Below are 20,513 nucleotides of genomic sequence, written 5' to 3'. Positions count from 1 at the left end.
GCACTGTAGTAAGCGCTTGGGAAGTACAAGTTGGCAACATGTAGAGACGGTCCCTACACAACAGTGGCTGGGAGGGGAAGGAAATTGCTAGAACAAAGTTAAAACTGCAGAACAGTTAATCAGCTTAAGGCTTGGTTCTGGAGGTTGGTGTGGTGGCACCAATCAAACTGGTACCTCATTAGACTAGAGTCTTGCAAAGGAAGGTAAGCACCGTTTAGATTAGTAAAATTTAGAAACTTGCATTTGTGTGCAAAAATGCAAGTGAATTACCTTCAGGTAATTCTGTCACTTTGGCTTGGACCTAGGTTCTCTTCCCAGTTCTGCCACATGTCTGCTGTTCGACCTTGGGCAAGTCACTTCACTTCTCTGTGCCTCAGTTACCTCAGCTGTAAAATGGAGATTAAGATTGTGACCAACCCAATTTGCTTGTATCCACCCCAGAGCTTAGAACAGTGCCTGGCACATCTTAAGCACATAACAGATGCAACATTATTATTATTAGCTTACCTATTAATAGATTTTTGACCTTAAGGAATTTGTCATTTGTGGAAAGGCATTCACATATCCATGGATACCCTGCTCTGAACCTTTCCTCGCCTTGGGCACTAGCTTTAAACATTATTAAATTTAACTGGTGATTAAGCTAACATTTCCCACTAATTAAAACTGAAAGACAAACTCTCCAAGCCACACAAGTTGTTATTTTTCTTCATTAAAACTTGTTAATCCCCCAATTTTTCCTTCTCAAGTGTGCAAATTTACTAAAACGATTCTAGGTACAGACTTCTGCGCCAAAGTTTTTTTGTGTGTGCTTAGACAAGTTTTTTTGTGTGTGCTTTGTGTGTGGTGAGGCTGGATTATTTATATTTTACAATGGTTAAATAGGGTGGGAACTGTGAAATAATAGTCCAAAGAATTAAACCCATTAACAGATTTAGTAATATATAATACATGTCATGAATGTTTGTAAAGCTAATTGAGATTAGTTTTTCCTGAAGCGAACTCCGAATTGACATCTTAAAATCCGTCTTAAAAAATCAGTGTCCCAGTGACTGTACCCTGCATAGAGTGATGCATGAGTTTACTGATTAGAAAAAAGATTTAGAATGTAATATGGAGCAGGAAGAGTGATGGCATTCAAGAAAGGCATTTTAATCAAGAATCCATTTTGAGCAGCAGTTAGCATTCTGATTTCTAGAAACATTTTGAGTTGTATGTAACAAAAACATTCTTGTAATCTCTAGGGGGAAAGGAACAGTGGCTTTGATGTTCTTTACCATAACATGAAACACGGACAGATATCAACAAAAGAACTAGCAGATTTTGTAAGAGAAAGGTAAGTATATGTAATTTCTTTTGATTCTGATTCGTTTTGTGATAGATGTAAATTTTAAAATACGAACAATTAGATTTTGAAGGAGCATTCTTGATTTTTTATTTTTACCAAAGAACCCTGTAAAATGAAATATGCTTTAATGTCATTGCCAACATATACAGTATATAGGTTAACATGATGGAGTACTAGAGGATTTCCATGAAGAAAATGGAAAACATTTTTTCCCTATCAAAGAGATTATATCTATTGTGCCATACTATTGTGAAAAGAATCAAGCATGTTTGAAGTTATATTGTGAAAGAACTTGGTCGATGGACTCCAGAAAAAGACCCTTTGAAGCTTCATTAAAACAAAAAAGCAGAGTGATTTAATAGCAAGGATTCAAGTCACATATTTTGGCTTATTTAAAGACTAGAAATTCAGAAAAACAATTGATTGTGATATATGATTAAAGGTGAACTCAGCTTCAGTAACACAGTGCTGTCTCGATCTGTGGCTAGAGGCATTTAAATATTGCCAAACTAAGTTAGCCTCTTATCCATTTTTGCTATAAACCCTGGAGGACTTTGTTCATGTCTGTGCAGAACCTGTTTTTCCTCCTGGTGCATATTGATTATATATCCACTGGCGTGGAGGTGTCTGCCTGGGTCATGAGACTGTTTTCTTAGTATTTGTAGAATCAACAAGGATTAGAAGTATGTTCCTCTTTCTTGGAGAGATAGACTTATGGTAATAGCCTGTTTGCTAGAAAGATTTGGGAACTTTGGTAATCCATCAGAAAGTAGAGAAGCAACTTGGCCTAGTGGAAAGAGCACAGGCCTAGGAGTCAGAAGACCTGGGTTCTAATCCTGATTCTGCCACCTGTCTGCTCTGTGACCCTGGATAAGTCACTTCACTTCTCTGTGCCTCTATTACCTCATCCATAAAATGGTGATTAAGACTGTGAGCCCCACATGGGACATGGACTACGTCTAACCTGATTAGCTTGTATCTGTATCAGCCCTTAGTACAGTGGCTGGTGCATAGTAAATGCTTAACAAATACCATTTTAAAAATTATAATGTGGACATAGTGAGCCCGTCTGCCTGCAGAGGAAAATGCAGTTCTTCTGTAGCATGAACTGAAAGAAGTTGACTTCACCTTCACTAAGCTGACTTTCACCCGCTTTACTTGTATCCACTTCAGTGCTTAGTACAGTGCCCGGCATATAGTGCACGCTTAACAAATACCCACGGTTGTTATTATTTTCAAGTGGTACAGTTATTTAGACAGTTTTCTTTTGGAGTGTTTTCTCGCTATGCTGTTTGGCTAGAAAGTGGCAGCTGACTCTGGGAGCATTCTTCTGACAACGTGTATCTCTCTGGATAGAGACTTTGAGCCCCATGCAGGACAGGGGCTGTGTCCAATCTAATTCACTTCAGTATACCCCAGTACTTAGAACAGTGTAAATGCTTAATAAGTACTATTAAAAATGTCATATACTGTTGGAAGAGACGGTTGGGTGCATATCCGTTGTGTTTATTGAGCGCTTCCTGGGTGTAGAGCACTGTACTAAGTACTTGGGAAAGCACAATATAATAATATATATTATTATATTATATATATAATAATATACACATTCCCTGCCCACAGCGAGCTTACATATGTGCAGAATCAAGGACAAGGGATAAGTATTGCAACACATGTTTTCCTTGAAGCCAGGGCTCCTCAAGGATACAACCCCTGCATCCTAGGAGAGCTGACTGTATCTTGAAGAGTGTGGATTATTGGCGACTTGATAGCCACTTATCGCCTTTAAGTATTCCTAAATGTGGTGGGAAAATTGTTTCTGGCTCTGGAGTAACTGAGAAACTAAACTCTTCATCTTGTTCTGCTCAGAAAAATTAGAAAAAGAAACCTGAGCTTGGACTCTGCAGAGCCCTTCAACATTGAGAAACGTGATCATTATTGCATGAATAAAGGCTCCAGCTTCCCAAACTGCTGGTTAAGGTGGCCCTTTGCTGGCCTCAGGACAAAACAGATTTTTCCAGCTCCTGAATTTTCTTGCTAATAGCATCTGATTTTAATTACCCTAGTGCCTTAGTACAGTGCTTGGAATTTGGTTCCCTGTCAGTAAGCAACTGATCATTAGGAATTGGGATTCTTTGGGAAGCGACTACATTTTGCAGCACTGCACTGCCTGGGTTTCTAGTGGCCCGAGATAGTTAATGCTGCTCTCGAATGCAAATATCTAATTGATCAATCCTAATTTACCCAGAAGTGACTTTAGTCACTGAGAGAATTAGGCTTATTTTGTGATACTGTTGCATGATTTTTCTTCTCAGTTACTCTATTTTGGTTAGATGTGTTCCATAAATTAAGCTACTGTGAAAGGTAGCTAAAATAATGCTGCCATAGAAATCTATAACATTTATGTCTTGATTTTAAGCTTGAACCTTAATATCCAGACATTTCATCTTCTCCCAATGTAAGGTTTCCACATTAATTGTGAGAGATTCAATTGTAAAGAGACCAACTGGGTTAAATAAATTAATAATCAAATTGAAAACACATCTATTAAGCTTCTCTCTGAGTATATGATAAAATTACACCCAGGAAAACAAACCAGCCCTTTGGGAGCCTTCGTTCTAAGGCAGACAACCCCAGTAAGGCTAGATATAGTAATAATGATGGTATTTGTTAAGCACTCACTGTGTGCCAAGCACTATTGTAAGTGCTGGGTAGATACAAGGTAATCAGGTTGTCCCATGTGGGGCTCCCTGTCTTAATCCCCATTTTACAGATGAGGTAACTGAGGCACAGAGAAGTTAAGTGACTGGCCCAAAGTCACACAGATGACATGTGGCAGGGTCAGGATTAGAACTCATGACCTCTGACTCCCAAACTTATGCTCTTTTCACTAAGCCACACTGCTTCTACAGTTAAGGATAGGCGGACAAATAAAGACACATTGTGAGTGAAGATGTGAATGAGAGACTTGAGGTGCACTTCCTAAAGATCAGTTGCATTCTAAGTGGGAACCATATTCCAAACACTGCACTAAGTTACTAGGGTAATTAAATTAGGTTAGTGATTTAACTGCATTTCTGGAGGCTTTCTGCCATATAGCTTAATGGATAGAGCACAGGCCTAGGAGTCAGAAGGACATGAGTTCTAATCCTATCTCTTTGACTTGTCTGCTGTGTGACTTTGTGCAAGTCACTTCACTTCTCCGGGCCTCAGTTCCCTCTCCTGTAAAATGGGGATTAAGACCACGAGCCCCGTGTGGGACAGGGACGGTATCCAACCTGATCATCATGTATCTACCCCAGTGCCTAGTACAGTGCCTGGCACGTAGTAAGTGCTTAACAAATGCCATTTGTGGCCAGTGAAGTGATTTGCCCAAGGTCACAAAGCAGACAAATGGCAAGAGCCAAGATGAGAACCCAGATCTTTCGGACTCCCAGGCCTGTGCTCTTTCCACTAGGCCACACTGCTTCTTTTCTATGATCTTTTGCTATAATCCTGATCCTTGCCATTGGGGAGGGGAAAAGATACTCATGGAAAGAGGAGAGACAGTAGGGACTGCAAAGAGATCCAACCTTGTGGGGAATTGAGAATTGAGAAGCAGCGTGGCTCAGTGGAAAGAGCCCGGGCTTTGGAGTCAGAGGTCATGGGTTCAAATCCTGGCTCCACCATTTGTCAGCTGTGTGACTTTGGGCAAGTCACTTAACTTCCCTGGGCCTCAGTTACCTCATCTGGAAAATGGGGATTAAGACTGTGAGCCCCCCGTGGGACAACCTGATCACCTTGTAACCTCTCCAGCGCTTAGAACAGTGCTTTGCACATAGTAAGCGCTTAAGAAATGCCATCCAAAAAAAAATTCCACTAATCTCTTCCTAGTCACTCTAGACTTTAAGCTCCTTGTAGGCAGGTGACATGTCTACAAATTCTGTTATATTGTACTCTCCCAAACACTCGTTACTGTGTTCTGCACTCAGTAAGCACTAAATAAATGTGATTGATAGTTCCTGCAGCCAGGTCTCTCCCTGGTTCCTCTCTCACCTCCTCCTAGAACCCCCCATGGCTGCTACTCCTAACAGCTGTGTCTCCACTACCCCCTTCATCCTGTCTCCGTCACCTAATGGGTCGTAGGGGGAGGAGCTGGCACTGAGCCAGAATCAGATGGGTCAGACTGAGATTTCTATGTCAGGCTATCCAGAGATTCAACTCTGATAATAATAATAATAATGGCATTTATTAAGCGCTTACTATGTGCAAAGCACTGTTCTAAGCGCTGGGGAGGTTACGGGGTGATCAGGTTGTCCCACGGGGGGCTCACAGTCTTCATCCTCATTTTACAGATGAGGTCACTGAGGCACAGAGAAGTTAAGTGACATGCCCAAAGTCACACAGCGTACAATTGGCGAAGCCGAGATTTGAACCCATGACCTCTGACTCCAAAGCCCGTGCTCTTTCCATTGAGCCACGCTAGTTCTGATGTTTCTTATGACCCTTGACAAATTAGGGGGGCTTAGTTTCTGTGAAATTGTGATCATCAGTGGTATTTATTGAGCACTTACTGTGTCCAGAGCACTATACTAAGCACTTGGGAACAGAGTTGGTAGATACTTTCCCTGCCCGCAGTGAGTTTACAGTCAGTCCAGAGGGACTAGGAAGAGGTCAGAGAATTCCCCACCAGGCTGGATTTCATTTGCAGTCCACACTGTCTGTCCCCTTCCCACAATGGTCATAATAGTAATTTACTTTGCTGTTGTGATAAACAACTAATAACTCTCTATAAAGCATCTCATAAAAATATCGAGTGCCATTTTAAAGACTGGCACCAGGATGTCATAAGTTATCACAGTGTATCAGTAACAGAGGTTGGGACTAGAATCCAAGAAGCCAGACCCTGAGTAGGAGAACCAAAGATGAGTTAGATGCCACCCCGCGTTAACCAGGATATGGTCATGCTTGCTTTGGATTCTTAGTCATAGTGAAGAACAAGCGATCAATCTTGCAAATGCAAGCTGAGGATTTACAAAGAGGGCCTTTGAATCTGGGTCAGCAATTTATGACAGTAAATGCTACATAATTTTTGACAGTAGTTTGAGATTCTTCAGTGCTTTGTCTAATCTTGTTCCATGTCATAATGGCTCTTTTATACTTAGGGATCACTAAATGTCAGGGATTCTGTTTGTCTTAACAGGGCTACAATAGAGGAGACCTACTCAAGGTCAATGACAAAACTAGCTAAATCAGCAAGTAATTATACACAACTTGGGTAAGTTAATAACTGTTTCCTTTTCTGTAAATTTATGTCAAAAACCTCACTCACAATCAATTTAAAACTTCCCCATTTTCCACCAGCTTTGCAGTAGAAAAAGATACCTTAGTAATGAGGCAAAATAACAAAAAATGTGTAAACAAAATAATACATATATCTTAGGTTTGCTGTATTAATTACATAATTCCCAAGAATTACTCGAGCTTGTTAAGGTGACTTAAAGGCATGAAGGTGAACTGAACCTAAGTCATTTCCACATTATTAAATTACTGATCTTTTTCAGAGTACTATGTGTCACATATAGGGTGGTTGTAAAGTGATATCCAGTTGTAATATATATGTGAGGGACTCATTTTGATGCAGCTACTGCTAATTTTTCACTATAACTTCTCTTGTAATAAGTCTTTTCCAGTTATTCTACAGTAGAACTGAGCTGACCTGTTATATACAAAATTCCTTTATATGCATAGTTGTATGTGTACTGTCGAGTAAGACTTTTTAATCCTTAAAAAAGTTGGTTTTTTTAGAATAATAGCTAAAATTTATTTTGAACGTCATTGTTTTCTCCAGGCAGAGGAGATGCAAGCTCTTTGAACAATAAAGTCCAATTTCTCGAGCTCATTGCTGCATTGCATTGGGTACAAGTTCCTGGTGGAATCTTAGTGTGGAAGGGAAGAATTAGGCTTGGCTCTCTGCTCAGCAGCTCAGAGGGCCAACCTCAGTGAATTTGGCTTATTCTTGTACAGAAGTGGTCACGGTGTCTCTGACTTCCCACACCGGACACAGATTCCCTTCCACCCCCACCCCAAGAAGACCCTGCAGTCTGTTTTCCTGGATCCGTCTAAACCCTTTTTGAGCCTTCTAACTTTACCGTCCTGTGCCCCACTGTGGACCCTTTCCAGGAATTTAACCGCCCCCACACATAAAAAAAATTCTCGATTATCTCTTACCATCAGAACATTTGCACCAGTGTGGGACGTCTTCAAAACGTCAACGGAGAAATTAGCAAGCTGCCATTTGGAGCTTGTTCGAAAATTGCAAGAACTCATAAAAGAAGTCCAAAAGTATGGAGATGAGCAAGTAAAATCTCATAAAAAGGTATCAATTTCTTCTTGTACCTCCAACACTTTCCTGGAAACACTTGTCTTTGCATCATTTTGATGACCCGCTTAATGTTTAATAGACTAAAGAAGAAGTTGCAGGGACTCTGGAAGCTGTGCAAAGCATCCAGACCATAACTCAGGCTCTTCAGAAATCCAAGGAAAATTACAACGCCAGGTGTGTAGAACAGGAACGTTTGAAAAAGGAAGGAGCTACCCAGAGAGAAATAGAAAAGGTAATTTTGGAAGTGTGTTTTGATTCGTTCGCTCTTTAAGGAAACCCATCTTTACGAAAACGTCTCCCAGTTGTTGAGATTTGTTTATTAGAGCGTCTGCTTAGCTAACGTGTCCTTTTTCTTCCCTGGCTACCCTTCAGCTCCCACTCTTTGCTCTCCCCAAGATGCCCCTCTCAATGTACCTCACTGCTCATGCTACACGTCCCCACCCCTCCAACCACAGCAGGCAACAGTTCACCCACCTTCAGATGCCTCCAAAAAAAAAAGAATCCAGGAACGCACCCTCCCCCCCACCTCGATTAGCCTTCAGTCAGTCAATCGTATTTATTGAGCACTTACTATGTGCAGAACACTGAACTAAGCACTTGACACCTAGCCATGTCAACCTAACAGCCCCCCTTAGCATTTAGGTATCTTAATCCTAAACCTCAGAATTTAAGACATATCTTTATTTGTATTTTTTATATTTATTTATTTATTTATTTTTGTATTTTTAATCAGTTATTTCCTTCTGACATCTGAACTACTTCCCGGTCTATCTGTTCTTCCCACCGCCACTATTTGTAGATCATTTTTGTCAGTGTTCAATAGATTGAAAGTTTGGCAATGAACGTATCTTATTTTTGCTGCATTTTCCCAACCATTAAGTACAGTGCATTGTACTGAGAAAATACCACTGACTGACTGAGATGAGATACCACTTGGTCAAAGACTTTAGTGTCACCCTGAAGATGACTGGTTTCATTTCAGCCCAACAAGGAGCAACCCATCCCTGGCAGTTCCAGAAGCCCATACAATATATGAAAACCATTATGTGTGTCTGTCCCTTGTGAGAAGACGGTACTATTTCCAGTGGGATTCTGTCCATGGGCTTGTAGGCACAGATATGGAAGGTTCCACTCTCTGTCCTGTTATAGTCCATTGGGAGGAGCAGGGCTTCTCTCAACAAGAGAAGCAGCATGGCCTCGTGTGACTTTGGGCAAGTCAATTTCTCTGTGCCTCAGTGCCCTCATCTGTAAAATGGGGATTAAGACTGTGAGCCCCACGTGGGACAACCTGATCACCTTGTATCCCCCCAGTGCTTAGAACAGTGCTTTGCACATAGTAAGCGCTTAACAAATGCCATCATTATTATTATTATAGATCAAAGACCTGGGAGTCAGAAGGACCTGGGTTCAGATTGTGACTTCGCCACATGTCTGCTGTGTGACCTTGGGCAAGTCACTTAATTTTTCTGGGCCTCACCTGTATCATGGGGATTAAGAGTGGAAGCCCCATGTGGGTCATATTAATTTGTATGTACCCCAGTGCTTTGAATAGTACTTGGCACATTGTAAGCGCTTAACAAATGCTATAATAATAATAATAATACTGGCATTTATTAAGTGCTTACTATGTGCAAAGCACTGTTCTAAGCATTGGGGAGGTTACAAGGTGATCAGGTTGTCCCACGTGGGGCTCACAGTCTTAATCTCCTCACCGTACCTCGTTCTCGCCTTTCCCGCCATCGACCCCCGGCCCACGTCATCCCCCGAGCCTGGAATGCCCTCCCTCTGCCCATCCGCCAAGCTAGCTCTCTTCCTCCCTTCAAGGCCCTGCTGAGAGCTCACCTTCTCCAGGAGGCCTTCCCAGACTGAGCCCCTTCCTTCCTCTCCCCCTCGTCCCCCTCTCCATCCCCCCCATCTTACCTCCTTCCCTTCCCCACAGCACCTGTATATATGTATATATGTTTGTACATATTTATTACTCTATTTATTTATTTTACTTGTACAGATCTATTCTATTTATTTTATTTTGTTAGTATGTTTGGTTTTGTCCTCTGTCTCCCCCTTTTAGACTGTGAGCCCAATGTTGGGTAGGGACTGTCTCTATATGTTGCCAATTTCTACTTCCCAAGCGCTTAGTACAGTGCTCTGCACATAGTAAGCGCTCAATAAATATGATTGATTGATTGATTGATTAATCCCCATTTTACAGATGAGGGAACTAAGGCCCAGAGAAGTTAAGTGACTTGCCCGAAGTCCCACAGCTGACAATTGGTGGAGCCGGGATTTGAACCCATGACCTCTGACTCCAGTGCCCGGGCTCTTTCCACTGAGCTACGCTGCTTATCATTATCATTATTAACAACAGTGCTGGTGGCACTGTGGCCTCTTTAGGTAAGAGATGAGCATTGGGCTGAGGACTTTAGGGCTAGAAGCAAAGGGGCCCTGGATTTATGTTCCCAATAATCCTGATAGATGGCACTGAGTCATTCACACTCTCTCGTCCCATCCCTTTGCGGCCATCCATATGCACTGAGATCCAGCTGGCAGGGGAGTTGGGAGGGTGCCACCTGAGGTCCCGGGACAGAGCATCGGTGGGAGGCACCCATACTAGAGCCGCTCCTCGGCCCTCACCTCTTTCATCACCTGTTTATCAGGCCGTTGGCAGTTCCACCTGAGGAACATTGGGGGATCTTTTTGCTTGTGTTAAAACCAGTATCTTTAAGCACTCCAGAGGAAAATCTAAAAAAAGGAAACAAACAAAACAACTCCTCTTCTCTCGCCACCCTCAAAAACCATTAAAGCAAAAAAGGAAAGTGTATTTTTGCACAAGGACTAGCCCCCGTGGGGTCTTGAAATCTGGAAGACCCCCCAGCTTTCTTTCCCTCCATGCCAGTGCTGTGCTTGCTCTCCAGTAGGGCTATAACAATCTTATTTTCCATTTTTGTGTTTTTAATCTTTGAAATTTTGGGTGGCACAATAGTAGTAATAATAATGATGGCATTTGTTAAGCGCTTACTAAGTGCAAAGCACTGTTCTAAGCACTGGGGAGGACACAAGGTGATCAGGTTGTCCCATGTGGGGCTCACAGTCTTCATCCCCATTTTACAAATGAGGGAACTGGGGCACAGAGAAGTTAAGTGACTTACCCAAAGTCACACAGCTGACAATTTTTGAGAACAACCTTTTTCGAACTTTCACGGTTTTCTTGGAATTATTTTTTTCAGATAACCAGTGACTACTTTTCTTTCTCTGCAGTTCTGCCTTTTTTAGCAGGCATTTTATTTTGTCCTCGTCATTCAGTTTTCTACACCTGGAGAAGTTTACTTATCGTTGTTTGCTAACTCACTATTTTTTTTTACCTTGAGATTATCTTTTGGTGATACCTGTACTTCGTCTTTCCATTATGTTTTAGACTTTATCTTTGTTTTTCCTAGTCTGTTTGCTTTTTCTTCATTTGCAATTGTCTTTCTCAGATTCATTTCTTGCTAACCCCTTTTTTCATTTCCGTACTTTTTTATTTGTACTGTTCCTTCTTTGCCTCTTTTTGTAGTTCATTATGTTTAACAAATGTTTTCTGAAGTCTCTTTTTGGTAGTTGCCCTCTCAGTTGTCTGGTCCTCCCCTTTGCCCTTTCTTGGATTTTCTGGTAACCAGGGATTGTGGTTGCTGTTTGGGTAAGGAAGGGTGGAAATGTCAGTGGCCGCTGGAACAAACAACCACCACCAGATCAGCCAGAAGGGCAGCTACATGGGTGGTTTCTGTGGCTTCACCAGTATGGCCAGCAGCATCCGCTGACCCTTCACCCCTTCCGACATTGCACACCAGCATGTGTGTGCACATTCTCTCTTCTCTTTTTCACTCTCTCCTCTCCCCCACCCTTCTCCCTTCATATTAATACACTGTATTTTAAAGAAAGTCTCTTCATGAGTCTTTGAATTCTGACTTTGTTTCCTCTGTTTATATAAGATGGTCTTACAGTAAACCACAGCCCTACCAACTGCAGTAGGAAGAGCATGGGTTTTTTTTAATGGAATTTGCTAAGCGCTTACTAGGTGCCAAGCAATGTACTAAGGGCTGGGGTAGATGTAAGCTAATCAGGGTGGACACAGTCCATGTCCCACACGGGACTCACAGTATGAACCCCCATTTTACAGATGAGGTAGCTGTTTTTTTAAAGGTTAAGCCAACTCCTGCCTTCTGGAAGATTGATTCATTCAGTCGTATTTGTTGAGTGTTTACTGAGTGCAGAGCATCATACTAAGTGCTCGGGCGAATGCAGTGCAACAATAAACAGACACATTCCCTGCCCACAAGAAGCTTACAGTCTTGAGATAGGGGAGACAGACATTAATATAAATAAATAAATTGCAGATAAGTACATCAGTGCTATGGGACTGGAAGGAGGGATGAACAAAGGGAGCTAGTCAAGGCGGCGCAAAAGGGAGTGGGAGAAGAGGAAAGGGGGGCTTAGTCAAAGAAGGCCTCTTAGATAATCCCCATTTATCCCTTGTAAAGTGCTACCTAACCTGCCAATATATTTTCCATAACTACAGTTCAATAGTCAATCAGTGGTATTTATTAAACAGTTATTGTTTGCAGAGTATTGTACTAAGCACTTGGAAGAATTCAGTGTAACAAAGTAAATACATTTGATACATCTTGTTTTAAATTGGCCTGCGAAATTCACTTTTTTCATATCTTCAATTCTGTAAATTACTAATTTGTGTAAACTTGTCATCTCCATATTATATGAAATATATAATTTAGTGGTGTGTAGTAGGTCCAACATAAAGTTTTTATTTAATGTTTAGGTTGTCTTTCTCAGTTTTGTATTCATTATGCTCCCATCTAGGTAGGGTGTTTAGTGACATTTCTAAAATTTGCTCTTTTTGTATGGAAAATGTAAGAATTTGGCAAAAAACAGATGTGACCCCTATTTCATCATCATCATCAATCGTATTTATTGAGCGCTTACTATGTGCAGAGCACTGTACTAAGCGCTTGGGAAGTACAAATTGGCAACATATAGAGACAGTCCCTACCCAACAGTGGGCTCACAGTCTAAAAGGGGGAGACAGAGAACAAAACCAAACATACTAACAAAATAAAATAAATAGAATAGGTATGTACAAGATAAATAGAGTAATAAATATGTACAAACATATATACATATAATACATATAGTATACATATATACTATTTATGACATACATTATGAATATTAAAGTATTCTTTCTCCCCGTCACATTTGAATAGGGGGAAAGCAGCAGAGTTGTACTTAAGTGCTGGGGGGCTGCAGGAATATGTACTTTGTACATATGTACATTTCATTCCTTCTCCTGACAATTTAAACAGACTAGTAATCTTCTGTTTAAAACTGTCTGCTACTCAAGCCTGACTAGTAGAGGCTCTGGACCCCCATTTTTAAGCTTTGTTTTCTAAAACGTATTGCATTACCAGACATTTGCTGCTGTTTTTCAATAGGACATGTGTAATTTTCCATCGTACCCTCCTTTGGCTTAATGTGATATAATGCACAGCAAGGCAGTGATTGATTTTCATGATCGCTGTGGTTCTCAGGAGTAATTTCATTTCCACGGTTTTAAATTATTGTGAAATAACATACAAAGAGCCATTTTAGGAATTTTACTTTTCAATGTGGTACTTATAGAATCCCAGGGCTGGAAGGGATTTCAAGAAATCATTTTAGGCTATCTTGCCTCCAGGCAGGATTGTACCCTCAAGGCCAATTAAACAAAGCTAAGCAGCTTAAATTGGTTTTGAGATATGATTTTTCTCATTGAGGCACAGAATATTTCAACTTCTCCTTAGTGTAAAAAAATACTTTTTTTAAAAGTCTTTACTGCTCTGACCACACATTCACAAGAGTCGCAGTATTGGCAAAAACGTGAGCGCATTTCAATATTAATTTTCAACTTTTAAAAATTTATTATGGAATTCTTCATTTGAAACGCCACTTGGGTTCATTATAAATATGAAATTAAACTGGTAAGATTTTCTTGACACCCTCTGTTTCGTATTATTCAGTTTCTTCTCTGTAGTGATTCCTTTTCATTATCACTTGTAGTATTTAAAACAGTGGATTCCCATTCTTGACTGTTTGTCTCCATTCAGGTTTATATGGCTGTCATTATCATTTTCTTGAAGTACATTGCTCCTACTTCCTTCATTTCCCCTAACTTAAAGCAGTTGTGCTTAGGAACTGAAAAAGGTGATGTAGATGTTTTTAATCCAGAAGAATCTAATTCCATTGGTCTCAATGTCAGAGTCCGCCTCCTACTAATAATATTTATTAAGCACTTATGTTCCAAACATTGTGCTAAGCCCTGAGGTAGATCCAAGATAACCAAATCAGACACAGTCCCTATATCACACAGACTTCACATTCTATGGGAGGGGAAGTGAGTATTTTATCCCTGTTTTACTGTTGTGGAAACCAAAGTGCAGTGACTTGCCCAAGGTCACACAACAGGCATTCTTTGGTCCTTTATTCTTCCTAAATCTAGAAATAAAGTTTCAGGCAGGTTATTGGAATCAGCAATATTTCTTCATGTACAGACAAATTACAGAATGGCCTAGTGGAAAAGACCCAGGACTGGAAATCAGGAGTCCCAGCTCTGTCCCTGGTCTGCTTTGTGACCTTGGGCCAGTCACTTAACCTCTCTGGGCCTCAGTTTCCTCATCCATAAAATGAGGATAAAAGGTTCTGAACCCCCCCTTATGGGGCTCATAACCCTAGGTTTACCCCAGCACTTAGCACAGTAAGTAGTTAGCAGATGTCATAATTATTATTTGGCTGGTAATGATTTTGTGGGAAGTTTCCTGCCATTTAAAAGAGAGTTAGGTGACCTGGAAAATTTCCTGGAGATGATGGAATTGAAGGAAAGTTGGTATTGAGGAGTGAAGTGGCTGAAAAGATAACTGGTGAAACCATTACCAGTTTTTAGGAGAGTTTGGAGGAAAACTTAATTGAATCAATATTGTCAGGGACGAAGCAGGTGGAACATATTGGAAGATATGGGCTGAGGAGGTAAAACCAGTTTTTGTCAGTGGAGTCATTGGGGGACTTTGAGGAGCCACGAGTGATAGAAGTGATTCTTGTGGCTTCCCTTTGGACTGACTGGATAGGAGAGAAAGAGGAGATAAGTGAGGCCGGGGAGACCAGATAGACTCTAATAGCGTAGGCCTCCGCTGACTCTAGCCTGGGTTGCGGAATTCGCTGGAAGCCTAAAGGAGATGTTCATCTTGGAGAGGTTCTGGGTGAATGTACTGTGGAACTTGATGTCTGCTATTGGGAGGGAGAAAAAGAAGAGGAAGGAGTTGAATATTTCCAAGCTCAAGGAAGATGTGAATTCTAACTGAATGTTTTAATGCCCCAGGCCCCGAGTCAGGCATTATAATAATCTCCACCTTTTAGGTACTTTTATTTCAGTCTTGCTTATCTTACTATTGTTGTTTGAGCCTTGCTCCTTTTATTTAGTTCATTTTTGTTTTTTTCGCAGTTCTCGATCCCAGCTTGGGTCGAAAACAGATTGGGTAGGAAAAGAAGAGGATATATGTAAAAGGGCAGTGCTGCGTGGGCAGGAGAGGGAGAAAGATTGGGTGCGGAGATGCAAGTAATAATAATGATAATAATGATAGTATTTGTTAAGTGCTTTCTAAGTGCCAAGCACTGGGATGGATACAAGGTTATCAGATTGTCCCACGTGAGGCTCACAATCTTAATCTCCATTTTACAGATGAGGTAACTGCGGCACAGAGAAGCGATTTGCCCAAAGTCACACAGCTGACAAGTGGCAGAGCCAGGATTAGAACTCATGACTTCCAACTCCCAAGCCCATGCTCTTTCCACTGAGCCACGCTGCTGCTTCCCATTGCCTTCTCTATGTACGCAATAGACTTTCTGGGCCTAGGGCTGAGACTCAGGCTAAGAGCTGAGTCTATGGGGATTATCTCCATACCTCACATCCACTTCATCTGGGGAGAGGAAGTGAGTCTTGGGGACTTTGAATTCTGGTTTTGTGGCTGGAGGACTATCACAATTGAAGGGAGTGTTGTGGGAGAAATCTAAGAGCTTGTTGTAGGAGAAGCAAATAGAGAGGACCAAGGAAAGATACTCTGATGTGGAAAAAAAATTTGAGTAAGAGATTTGCCAACCTGATTATCTTAATACAGTGCTGGGGTCGGGGTGAGAGAGAAAGAGAGAAAAACAGGAAATGAGGAAGGGGAGCTAGGTTGTATTGAATTCAGTCCTCAAAACCAAGTTGACATAGATGGGAAGTAAAAGAGCGGGAGAATGAAAGAAGTGAAAAACAGTAGTTTCAGTGACCTCTTTCTATACTCCTTGAAGGGTTAGAGGCTGGAGCAGGTAGGCTTGTGAGTGGAAAGTTACCATAGTGGGGACCTGAAATGACTATATTTGTGCCAGCAATGGAAAGGATGAAGTGAAATCTTGAAAGATAGTGGAGGAAGAATTTTCCAGACTTGTCAGTATATTGGGTGTGAGAGTTGAATGTAATGGAGATAGTGGTGGTTTTGGGGGGGTTTTGTTGTTGTTGTTTCATTTTTTAAATGGTATTTTTAAGTGATTACTATGTGCCAGGCACCCTACTTGAGCACTGCGGTAGATACAAGCTAATCAGGTGGGTTGCAGTCCATGTTCCACATGGGGCTCACAGTATTAATCCACATTTCGCAGATACAGTAACTGGGGCACAAATAATTTAAATGACCTGCCCGGGGTCTCACACCAAACAAGTGGTGTAGCTGGGATTACAGCCCAGATCCTTCTGATTCCCAGACCCATGCTCTACCCACTAGGCCACACTGCTTCTCTTATTACCTTGCAAGAGAGTTTTAGTGGGGTGCAGAGTGGTTGAAAAATTCAGTCTGCATCACTCTCCTGGAATGTGAGCAAGCCTGTGGTAGATCTTTAGTCCATAGGGGCTGGGGAAGCACTGGGTTTAGGAGCAGGGTTGTCCCTCAATACTGGATTTGGGTCTTAACCAGAATGCTTGAAGTTGAAAAATCCAGAGGTGCCTAGTGGAGAAATGCTTGCAAGGAACGGTACAGTTTAGTCAGTTAAGGAGATTTATCTTCATTATTGTCTACTGGGTGTCAACTTTGTGATAAATACTATATTAGGCGCTGAAGGGAATTTCAAGAGAAAAGTGAAAATAAGACACAGTAGTTTGACCCTTAAAGGAATACTTGCTAGTATGTACTGGCTTTGCCCATCCCTTCCTGCAAACAGTAGTAGTAGTAGTAGTAGTAATTGTATTTACTTAACTGTATGCATTGAACTAAGTGCTGAGAAAAAAATATATCGGTAGTAATTAGAAGTGGTCCCAGGCCCTAAAGGGGTTCACAGTCTGAGTAAAGCACTTTAAAGCAGTCAGTCACCTTGCCCCTTCCTACCTCACCTCACTACTCCCCTACCACAATAGCCCGCACACTTGGTTCCTCTAATGCTAACCTCCTCACTGTACCTCAATCTTGTCTAACTCGCCGCCGACCTCTGGCCCAAATCCTGCCTCTGGCCTGGAACGCCCTTCCTCCTCATATCAGACAGATAATTGCTCTCCCCCCTCTTCAAAGCAATAAATATGATTGATTGATTGATCTCCAAGAAGCCTTCCCTGATTAAACCCTCCTCTCCTCTTCTCCCACTCCCTTCTGTGTCACCCTGACTTGCTCCCTTCATTCATCCATACCAGCCCCACAGTACATATGTGTATATCTGTTATTTATTTATTTACTTATATTAATGTCTGTCTCCCTGTCTAGACTGAGCTCATTGTAGAAAGGGAATGTGTCAGTTTGTTGTATCGTACTCTCCCATGTACCATGCTCTGCACACAGTAAGCGCTCAATAAATACAATTGAATGAATGAATGAGTACAGTGGGAAAGAGGGAACTGTTTGTTGTGAGCAGTAATAAATATTGTGCTATTTGTTAAGCACTTACTACGTGCCTAGCACTGTACTAAGCGCTGGGGTGGATACAAGCTAATCGGGTTGGATACAGTCCCTGTTCCACATGGGGCTCCCAATCTTACTCCCATTTTATAGATGAGGTAACCGAGGCCCAGAAAAGTGAAATGACTTGCCCAAGACCACACAGCAGACAAGTGTCGGAGCCGGGATTAGAATCTCTGACCCTGTGACCCCCCCCCGCCCCCCGTGCTCTATCCACTAGGCCATTCTACATGTGTCTGTTATATTGTTATATTGTACTCTCCCAGGTGCTTAGTACAGTGCCCTCCACACAGTAAGGGCTCAGTAAATGCGATTGATTCACTGACTGAAACATAAGGAAAGAGAAAACAATAAGAAGACAAAACCAGAGTAAGGACAGGGATGAGACAAACTAAAATAAAATAAGCAGTAGGGTACCAATGGCTTAGAAGAGCAGAGTTTGGGGCTCCTCAGGCTCCAAATCCAGCAGTCTCAGCTGCTGCCCAGCTACTACTACTATTCCCACCAGATTGGAGCATGGCAGGTTGGGATTGAGGCCCCAGGGTGCCGTGGTGGGTGGGCGGCAGGTGATTTTGTGTGGAAATCTCCTGGTTGGGATGTCCCAAGCAGGACTGTCTGCAAACTCCTTGTAGGCAACCAATTCTGTTATATTGTACTCTCCCAAGTGCTTAGTACAGTGCTCAATAAATGCCACTGATTGATTGATTGATCAGGAGCCAGGTACGTTCTGCCTTCCCCTCCCTGTCAGCCCCTCTCCCCCTATTCCTTTCCAGTCAGTCAATCCTCGGTCAATCGTATTTATTGAGCAGTTACTTTGTGCAGAGCACTATACTAAGAGCTTGCGGAGAGTACAATACAACAATAAACAGACGCATTCCCTGCACACAACGAGCTTCCCCAAAACTAAACTCCCCAAACTGCCAAACCTTTTCTACCCTTTCAGGATTAAAGGTTGTATTTCGAGTACTGCACTGACCAACAAACTTCCCCAAGTGGCTACAGAAGTGGTGGGTAGATAGGCAGCCAAACAGAGAAATGATAGAGCAAAGGCAAGGAGCCGCCAAATAATAGAGTTTCCTGTGGTAGAGTAAGCAGCCATGGGAGCTACAGATTTGTGACATTGGCTTTTGAACGTAGTGGTTTATTTTCTTTTGTTTGGTAATCTCTTCAATTCTATTCCTGAATGTCTGAAAAATTAATTGGCTTTTTTGTTTCTTTCCATTACAGGCCGGAGTAAAATCAAAAAAAGCAACAGATGCCTATAAACTCTATGTGGAAAAATATGCTTCGGCAAAATCTGATTTTGAACAAAAAATGACAGAAACTGCACAGGTAAACTTTTTCTCAAGCCTTATAAAGTAAACCCAAACTTCCGGGTTTTGAACAAAAAGCCCATTATTGTGCTCAAGGACAAATGTTAATACTTTAGTTTTCTGGCATTGTTTTTATGTAAGAAAAGCATGTTTTGAAACACTATTTGTGCCATCTGAGTCTCCTCTTTGACAGCCCCATTAATCTCCAAAGGAAAGACCTGGAATTCTTCCTCCTGTGGGCTTTGATGATCTGAGAAAATTGGGAGGATGGTTTTCTGAGCTTTTAGAGTGGATTTGCTGTCCTGTAATCTCTTCATGAGAAATTGAGTGTTACCAAATAGATTTCATGCAATTATGATATTTCATGGTGTTTATTTAATGTTTTATATTTGCCTAAGTGCTGGGGGTGTTACAGGATCATCAGGTGAGACAAAGTCCATGCCCCACACAGGCCTCTCAGACTCAGATGGAAAGTAAAGGTATCTGTTTTCCTGACAAGAAAACTTGAGGCACAAGGATGTAAAGTGACTTGCCCAAGGCCACCCAGCCGGCTGCTGGCAGACTGACTAGAACCCAGGCCTCCTGACTCCCAGTCCTGTGCTGTTTCATTTAGTCCACACCCCCATGATAGGGTACTAGCCAAAGTATTAACATACCTCAGTAATTAATCTGCCACAAACATTTTTACTGTGTGTGTAACTCGGAGTGACATCAGAGTTATTTCTACTTCCACAACCCAAGAGCACAGATAGCAATCTGTAACCTCAGAAAAAATGCAGCAACAACATTAGTTTTACAAACATTTTTGCTTGTAAAGATCAACCTAAAAACTGTTTTGTATGATTTCTTAAGGTGCAGATCATCCTTTAATTCTTGGAATACTGTGTGACGTCATTTTTTTGTATTTGACTAGTTGATGTCCAATGGCAAAATATTTAGCGACAATTAAAAGAACATAGAAGAATTGTGTAGAATAGCGCAACACCTCAGCACTGTCTGTTCCAGTCAGTCAATGCTCATTATTTGCAAATAAGCCAAAAGGCATTTTGCTTTCCGTACTGAAGCAGGAAATTTATTTTGCGGGAAAAATAGGATTTATTTTTTCAGAGAGCTTTTGATTGTGGTTACAGAGATAGAATGTCCAGGTAAAAACCAATGGAATTGAAAACTGAAGCATTAGTGGTGTAAAGCTAGCATAAGCAAGTCAAATGCAATTTAAACTTAAAGGTTTTTGTGGGGTTACGTTTTAAATACCAAGACCTTGCCCTCACACTGCTTTCTGTTATGTCTGTGGGCAAGTGACTTCACATCTTCCTCCCTCTGTTAGTGAAATCCAGATGGAAAACCAGCTCTTCAACTTCCCTCATAAGACTGCTCTGAAATCAACCAGTCATATTTATTGAGTGCTTATTTTGTGCAGAGCGCTGTGCTAAGTACTTGGAAGAGTGAAATATAATGAAGTTGGTAGGCACATTCCCTACCCTTAAAGATCC

General features: G+C 41.5%; 1 protein-coding gene across 3 annotated transcripts in view; it reads left to right on the top strand.

The window, feature by feature from the left end:
- FCHO2 (FCH and mu domain containing endocytic adaptor 2) overlaps positions 1-20,513 on the top strand; it is a 104,711-nt gene that overhangs the window by 21,809 nt on the left and 62,389 nt on the right. For all 3 annotated transcript variants that reach the window (XM_038765715.1, XM_038765714.1, XM_038765713.1), the window contains exons 2-6: positions 1,245-1,336; positions 6,528-6,602; positions 7,562-7,703; positions 7,789-7,941; positions 18,935-19,039. In XM_038765715.1, the coding sequence (XP_038621643.1) occupies positions 1,245-1,336; positions 6,528-6,602; positions 7,562-7,703; positions 7,789-7,941; positions 18,935-19,039 (567 nt within the window). The remainder of the gene's footprint in view (positions 1-1,244; positions 1,337-6,527; positions 6,603-7,561; positions 7,704-7,788; positions 7,942-18,934; positions 19,040-20,513) is intronic.

Source organism: Tachyglossus aculeatus, chromosome 23 (genome assembly GCF_015852505.1).
Source record: "Tachyglossus aculeatus isolate mTacAcu1 chromosome 23, mTacAcu1.pri, whole genome shotgun sequence".
Lineage (NCBI taxonomy): Eukaryota > Metazoa > Chordata > Mammalia > Monotremata > Tachyglossidae > Tachyglossus > Tachyglossus aculeatus.
The sequence above is the reverse complement of the archived record's forward strand: the minus strand, read 5'-3'. Positions and strand labels throughout refer to the sequence as shown.